General features: G+C 43.6%; 1 protein-coding gene across 1 annotated transcript in view; it reads left to right on the top strand.

The window, feature by feature from the left end:
• The first annotated feature begins 6,779 nt into the window (after positions 1-6,779).
• CUL3 (cullin 3) overlaps positions 6,780-8,712 on the top strand; it is a 233,785-nt gene continuing 231,852 nt past the window's right edge. The window contains exon 1 of the mRNA XM_029615271.1: positions 6,780-7,345. Coding sequence (XP_029471131.1) covers positions 7,280-7,345 — 66 coding nt within the window. The 5' untranslated portion in view covers positions 6,780-7,279. The remainder of the gene's footprint in view (positions 7,346-8,712) is intronic.

The following is an 8,712-nucleotide window of genomic DNA, read 5'->3' as shown; positions in this document are numbered from 1 at the left end:
TGATGCCCTTTCACGCGCCTTTCTCTCGGAGGATATTCCAGAAGAGCCGCAGCACATAATCGACCCGAAGAAAGTCGTCTTAGCGGCTACTCATTCTGTGCCTGCTGGTAAGACCATCGTGCCAAAGCATCTCAGAAAGAAAGTGCTCTATTGGGTGCACAATTCCAAGCTGGCTGGCCATCCTGGTCAACGCTGTACGCTGCTGAAGCTACAGAAGTATTATTGGTGGCCAACTATCAGGGAAGATACACTCTCCTATGTGGCATCTTGTGCCAACTGTGCCAAGCACAAACCTACTTCTGGCCAACCGTGGGGATTGCTGCAACCACTTCCAGCTCCGGAACAGCCCTGGACGCATATCGCTACTGATTTTGTAGTTGATCTACCTCTTTCTGGAAGTATGAATACCATCTGGGTCACAGTCAACTGCTTCAGCAAGATGGCCCACTTCGCAGCACTGCCTGGCTTACCCTCAGCCTCGGAACTTGCGAAGCTCTTCATAGTCCATATCTTTCGCCTCCATGGCCTACCGAAGCACATAGTCTCGGATTGAGGATCACAGTTTACGGCAAGATTCTGGCAGGCCCTGTGCAAACTCTTCGACATCTCTCTGAATTATACATCTGCCTATCATCCTCAATCTAATGGCCAAACAAAACGGATGAATAGGACCCTGAAACAGTTCATTCGGGCCTATGTGCGTTTTCGTCAGAATAACTGGGCCGAACTGCTACCATGGGCTGAATTCACCATTAATTCTCATCCAGCAACATCAACTGGATCAACACCATTTGAAGTGGTATATGGATGCTCACCATCACCGCCACTTCCACTGAAGCTCTCAGTGACGTCCCCAGCAGCTCAATCCACTGCTGAAGAAATCCATCAAGTATGGATTCAGACGAAAGCAATGCTACTCAAAGCAAGTGATCGAGCCAAAACGTTTTATGACGCTCATCATTCCAAAGCACCTGTCTTTCAACCTGGTGACAAAGTCTGGCTATCCACTAAGCATATTAGACTGAAGTTACCCTCCTCTCGATTTGCTCCTTGCTACGTTGGACCACTTCCAATCCTCCGACATCTTGGCAATGTTACCTACAGTCTAAAGTTACCACCTGGATTGAATATCCATAACGCTTTTCATGTTTCACTTCTGAAACCACTCAGCATCAGTGAATTCTCTTCCAAATCTCAGGAATCGTCTCCTATCAATGCAGAAGATGACCTAGAATACAAGGTCGAAGCCATTCTTGATGTCCGAAGACGTGGCAAAACCTGAGAGTACCTTCTTTCTTGGGAAGGTTTTGGCCCCGAAGAAAATTCTTGGGAGCCTCTGGCAAATAACCTTGACAAAGAGATGCTCCATCAGTTTCATCTCTCGCATCCTTGGAAACCAAAACCAGAGGAGACCACCATTTGAAGGGGGGTACTGTTGCAATCGTCCCTTCCCGACGGCTTCACTCTGCCTATCTTTCTTTCTTTGCTCCTCTTCTGGCTGTGGATGGACGCCTGGCTGCCGCACCGTCTACCTGCCGTCCTCTCCGGCATCCCCGGACCGGCTTGGGTGCTGTCTCCCGCCATGCTCCACTAGTACCTTAGGGTGCACGTGCCGCGTGGCCCTCACTCTTATTTCCTACTTGACACGAACCTCAGGGGCGTCCCTCTGTGATGACGTCACGCTGCCTGGATATTTAAAGCCTACATTGTTTGTTAGCCTTTGAGTTAGCAAGGACGGGTAATCCTTACGGATGGGATTCGTTCTCCATACCCAGCTACTCTGCCTCCAATCTTCCTTACCTGGTCTCAGCGTTTCCCTGTCTCGTGCCCCCTCCAGCTGAGGGGGAGAGAGGGAATTACCTTCACCACTGCACTCAATTCTGCACCCGCTGCCTCTCAGCCACCCTGGGGGCTGTCCACGCCCGGAGCCAGCTACCGGACTGAGGCTTGCCTCTGAGGGATCTCAGAAATCACCTCAGGAATTCTCGACTGGGGGAGGTACCCTTAGGTATCACCACAGGAGAGCGGGGCTCGTCTTCTTGAGGTAAATTTTCTTTCTTCTTTGGTTTAAAATTGCTAACACTATTATAGTGTGTGGCTGTGTCCCTATCTGCTTTAGGAGACGGAGAAACACTGAAGAGCAGAGCCTCCTGCATGGGTATATGTAGGTTGACGTCAGCTTTGAAATCTGACTCCTTCTCCCATCTGCTATCAGGAGTACACCGAGTCCATCTGTCTACACGCTAGGAAATTGAACATTTAGTTGCTCTGATACCATTTCTTGAACACCTATATATTGTTCTATATTAACGATTCATGAATTTCTTCCAGGGAAAACTGAAGTGTGCTAAGCAGATCTTCAAGAATCGCTGTAACATTCTTCTAAATCTTGTATTAGAGCTTCTTTGAAGTCAAATAGCAAGTTCATCCATCTCTGTCACCATCTTGGACTCAGTCAATTTACTCTTTTCTTGCAACAATCAAACCCATCATAAAAAAAAAAAAAAAGAACTTGGACCCCACTGAACTCAATAACTACCGCCCCATCTCAAACTTACCTTTCCTGGCCAAACTAATTGAAAAGATAGTCCTGAAACAACTGACTGAACATGTAGACATAAACAACATTCTATACCCATCACAACATGGATTCCGCAAATACTGCAGCACAGAAACTCTACTTCTCAACCTATCCAACACAATACTGAAAGGCTTCAACAACGGACAACAATATATCCTCATTCTACTTGACTTATCAGCAGCCTTTGACATGATCGACCACCAAACACTACTCCTAAGACTATCGGAAATCAGTCTTACCGAAAAAACTCTAAACTGGTTCAAATCATTCCTCCAAAACAGATCATTTCAAGTAAACATGTACAATTCCATATCAGAACTAACACCACTCGAAACCGGAGTTCCACAAGAATCAGCCCTATCTGCCACACTCTTTAACATCTACCTGCTCCCCCTATGTCACATACTTCCAAACCTCAACATCACATACTTTATGTACGCAGATGACATTCAACTCCTCATCCCAGTATCAAGCACCATAGAAAATGCTCTTGAACTCGCTGCCAGCCATCTCAACATAATAAAAAATACCCTAAACCATATGAATCTATGCCTTAACATGGAAAGGACCGAATGTATTTCCTCAAAAGAAAAAACCATATCACACACACAACAAACACAATACAAATTGACAAAACCATGATCAAACTAAACTAAAACGTTTAAAGACTTGGGGATTTGGCTTGACACTGAAATGAACTTCAAAAAACATATAACCATGAAAACCAAAGAAGGTTTCTACAAACTCTCATTACTGAAAAGACTAAAACCACTCCTAAACCAACCACAATTCAGAACTATTCTTCAATCCCTTATATTCTCAAAATTCGACTACTGCAACTCACTTCTAATAGGCCTTCCCAAATCTTGCACCCGCCCCCTTCAACTACTACAGAACACCACAGCGAGAATACGCACCAATCACAAAAAATCGGAACACATCACCCCAGTACTAAAGGATCTACATTGGCTGCCAATAGCGAAACGTGTGGAATACAAGCCACTCACCATAATACACAAAAACATAAACAATGAAAAAGAATGCCTAAACTCTATATTCCAGAAGCATATCATAGCGCAACACCAGATCTACCAATAAAGCCCTGCTCACCATACCATCAGTATCAACAGCTAACCTTACCTCAACTAGAGATAGAGCGGCCTCCATAGCAGGTCCTCGGCTATGGAACTGCCTTCCAGAAAAGCTCAGGCTACAACACGACTTGAAATTATTAAAAAAACCTTAAAACATTCCTATTTAAACAAACTTACAAAGACGGCATCGGTTAACACTACTACCATCCAATATTAACACCATCGCAAGAATCCATGGCAGTGTAATTACCTAGACAACTAAATTTGACTCTTACCCTCAGCAGAACAAAATTACCCAATCTGCCAATAAATCTTCCCTTGCAACAAACCCCCCTTCAAATTTAAATAAACCGAACCCACCCGTGCAAACTGATATTCACCTATGTCAATTATAATAAATTGAAATGCTTATCTAATAGACCTACTCAAACTTGAGATAACCCTGCTCAACTATGAGGTAACTAGTGGACATGTTTAACTGTTAGACAACAGACATAATAGAACAGACACGATACACTTTCTATAAAGTTGCTTTACTTTCCTATTTATTTTGTTGCTGTTTTCAGTTAATTTATGCATTATCGCTGTGGTCTGTGTTTATGAAAATCACTTTATCTAACAACCCTTTTATAATAACGTATTATTATGAAATTCTTAGTGAATGCATTATTGTTCTAACATGCATTACATTGTAATAAGTTGTTTTACTTGTAAACCGGAGTGAAGGCATGTTCCAAACTTCGGTATATAAAAACACATAAATAAATAAAAATAAATAAAAAATAAATGTGGATTTGAATGGCATTTCCCTGAATTTCTCAAAAAAAAAAAAAAAAAGAAAATGGATTGGTGAGTCTACAAGTATTTACTTATATAGAAAAGAAAAATATTAGTCCTGAGATACCAGAAGTGGTGATAATGTAGCTGATCACGAGGAGTACAACCCCTTTGTGACTTCTCAGCCAGCAGTCATTACCAGAAGTCTGATTGTTGTGCCGTACCTTGAACTTTTAATATTACAGTGATTTGTGTCATTTTAATCTTTCTGAGATGAAAATGACACAAACCTCTGCAATATTCTACGCTGCACATATCACAAGACCCCACTGTTATCCACACGGGAAAGACATTCAACCTAAGGGGATCCTTATTCATGCGTCTCCTCTAATGTAGTATATATTATTCAGTGCAGAAACTGTGAGGAGGGATGCTACACTGGCAAAGCAGGCCAGAAGCAAAGGTCAAGAATAAACTTACAAAGACAGAAAATTGCCAACATTGGGGACATTTTTTTGGAGCCAGGCCACTGCATCAATGACCAGGATATCAAAAATGGAAATTCAGAACAATCCAGGAATGTAAGAATTTAAGTTAAGATGATTAAACATTTCAGAACTAAAAGAAAAGGACTTAACAGAGATGAGGTGATTTTTTTTACTCACTACCAGAAATAATTGTAATACCTCTGTGTCACATTCTTATCACTCTAACATATTAGCCCTCTTCCCACTACCACTGACATTTGTTTTATGATTCGCTTGTATTTTCTGGCAATTGTCATCTCTTGCTTTGACCTCCTCATTGTATTTGGACTTCAGGAAGGAAGCGAACTCTTGAAAGCTAGTCAAGAAATATAGTAAGTTACTCTAATAAAAAGAAAATCACTTTTTATATTTTGTCTGTTAATCTTTATTTCCAAGTTAACAAGGATTTGGATTTTAGATTTTATTGCTTGCCTTTCCAAACCTAAGCTCAAAGCAAGTTACAGTAGGTACTTCCCTGCACCAGAAAGCATACAATTTAATTTTATACTTGAAACAATGGAGATTGAAAAGATTTGCCCAGCAGCACAAGGAGCGTCAGTAGGGATTTGAATCATGGCTTCTCTGGACTGTGCTAACCATTAGGCTCTTCCATTGAAATCAACACGATCATGATCAAGAAGAGCCAGAATTTAAGATTTAAAACCAACTTTAAAAAGGTTACTCTAGAAGAAGAGACAAAGAAAAAAGGGTTCTATTAGTGCTATATCTTGATCTCTTCGCTTTTTTCCCCCTGATTCTGCTGTTATAACCCAGAGTCTGCATACCTGTTTATATACCATATCAAGTCTGACTCAGCCATCATCTAACACAGAATAGGGAGGGGCATTTAGGTGAGAAACATATATTATGGGACGGAAGGGGGTGAAGAGATACGGAGGCTGAAACTCCATTTCAAATAGTGTTGAGAATGACGTGATCACTCATGTTTGCAAAGCATACCTACAGCTGGAGAGCTCTGGCAGACATCTCATCTAAAATGTCCAGCCTATTTTATTATAAGTAATACAAGATAAGCTGTCTATAAAAGACCAAAGTGCAATTCAATCTTTTTGCAACAGCACATTTCTCTGTCATAAGGTCACATGTTTTAGGTAACTTCTTGGCAAACAGCAGCAGATATTTAGGTTTTGCTATTTATTTGGGGGAATTCACAGTGCAATTCCTAGAGGAATCTAATCTTCTGCCACCACCACTTTGACAGTAGTTTCCTGTTGTGCAAGAGGCTGGACAGTGATAGACATGTCCAGCTGTGCAAGAAATTAGGATGTGCCAGCGTCCAGCTATTTAGGATGTCAGACTGTGGCAGCAGTATAACACACTAAGAAGCATCAGCAGTGCTGAGATGTACAAGTGGTCGAATCACTCCACCATATCCTGACGTTCTTTAAAAGAAATAAGAAATTACTATTGCTCACCGCTGAGAATTGGGAGCAGCGGGTTACAAATGTTATAAAAAATAACCCCCCCCCCCCCCCATCATAAAAATAACATCAGGTAACAGGATTGAAATACAGCCCTCCTAAGAGTCCTCATCAATAACCGTCCTTAGGGATCATAACTCTCCGATCTCCGACGTTTGGAATAGAAGCCAATAATATTTACACTAGTCACAGCTCCGCCTTTTCACTTTGTTCCAACCATGGCCTCCAACTTCCAGCCTCGCTCTGGTGCAACTATGTCCGGGCCATCCTCTGGTGACGTAGTAAGAGACTCGACTGGTTGGAAATCTCGCGAGAGGAGCTGCAGCTCTCCTCTGCTTCACCCCACCCCCCTTTCCCTTTGTGAGTCTGCGCAGTAAGAGCTGTTTGTCCGCCATCGCGGAGAGCAGTGACTGCCGACTCCGACGAGTACAAGGGAGCAGGCGAGGAGGGGGATCCGCGCTTGCTTAGCGCAGCGCCTGGGGGCCGCACGCTCTGTCTGGGAAAAAGAGAGCCAGAGAGAAGGGCGAAGGAGGGACAGCAGGAGGCGGGCAGAGAAAGGGGGGGGCAGGCGAAAGAAGAGTGAAGGTCGGGGCCTCGAAAAGCCCTCTTTCCCCCCACCCTCCCCCTGTTTCACAAAAACAAACCAAGACGGTTTCTCTGCCGCGTCGCCTCCTCCTCCTCCCAGGAGCTTCGTGTACCTCCCGCTTCACATTTTTTTTTTCTCTTTTAGTTTTTATGTAAAACTGTAAGTCAACGTTTTCGCTTTTGCTCGCGACAAAGGACGCGCAGAGTCGTAGACGGCCTCCTTCCATCCCTCCCTGCCCCCTTCCCCGACCCCCCTCCTCCAAGCCGCCGAACATGTCGAACCTCAGCAAAGGCACGGGCAGCCGGAGGGACACCAAGATGCGGATACGGGCCTTTCCTGTAAGTAGTCACCGGACTGGAGGCGGGCAGACGGGGTGTGAGGGCCGCGCTCCCGGGCGCTACATCGCCAGGGTTTGACCTGATTTTTTGAGGGGTGGTGGGAGGCTGCTGTTGGTGAGGGGGTCTGGGGGAGGCAGGCACTACATGCGTTGTCGCCTCTGCTGGGATATCCGGGCCCGGTGGTTGTTTTATGCGGTGCTGGAGAGGAGGATGTCGTGCTGTGGAGGCAGAAACAGGCCCGGCAAGAAAGGCAACCCTCTGTCTCTTGCAACCGCCTGTTTAATCAGACAGGCCCGGGACTTCACCCGCTTATTGCACATCACTCCTAGTGTTGTCCAGTAGTTTGTTTCAAAATCAAAAGAAGGTTCTGACTGCCGGGGTCATTGCGAGGGGTGGACTCTGGATGTTACTAAAGCTATTGCAACGTATTGTTTCTGAAAGCCGGCTCTGTGCTGAGATAATTGTTTCATTTGGCAGTTCCGGTTGTACAGAATGAAGAGAAAATCCTTGGCGGACTGTAGACATTTTTCAGTGCGGGTCCTAAATTCAGACATGCTCCCATGTGTACTGTTTTTAAAACTGGTTTGCTGTGCAAGGCTTAACATGTTTAAAGTGAGTGATACAACTGATGACAAACTTTAAATTGTGCGCTGTCTTGACATAACCTGTAGATCACATCGGCAAAACCAGACGTATCGTTCAGGGACTAGGTTGCTATCAAACCAAATCTACCCTGCAGGACAGAAATACTTTTCCTCAAATAAGTTATTAAGGGACAAACTTCAAGAGCTGAACTCTTTAATTCAGAGCTGTGTGAAACAGAGATTGAATGTACACATTTATACCGTCTGCCCCTAAGGATTTGGTTCTTTTTTTAACTAACACTTTTGTAAAGCATAATTTTGGTGGTTTTGATAGCGACAAAACTCTTTTCAAAGTAACAAAATAGAATTGCTCAGATCTTCAGAGGGATAGCTGTGTCGCAAAAATGACAAGAACTCATGCCTCAATAAATTGATGTCTGTAAGGTGCCACTCGCCTCTTGTCAAAATGGAATTGTGGATAACACAAACAGCAACACTAGCCTGCCTGTGGCTTGTATAGTAATTTGTGCCGGTGATGTATATGAAGTGACCAATTATTTTGGGTTAAATAGGTTTGAAGTGAAGATTATCCAAGGATACAATTACTGACTTGGGTATCATAGGCAGTGCAGTTGTAGTATGCATTCAAGGATGCTCTTGAAATTTAATTTAAACATAAAGTTGCTTTTTTGGGCATCATGAGGCTGGATTAACCATGTTCAATGAAGTTATTTGTAAGTGTGCAGAATTGCCCTTCAGATTCGCTGTTAATTTGGCATGATA

The sequence above is a fragment of the Rhinatrema bivittatum genome, chromosome 9, assembly GCF_901001135.1.
Source record: "Rhinatrema bivittatum chromosome 9, aRhiBiv1.1, whole genome shotgun sequence".
In the NCBI taxonomy this organism is placed as follows: Eukaryota; Metazoa; Chordata; class Amphibia; order Gymnophiona; family Rhinatrematidae; genus Rhinatrema; species Rhinatrema bivittatum.
Note: the sequence above shows the minus strand (reverse complement) of the source record. Positions and strands in the feature narration are given on the sequence as shown.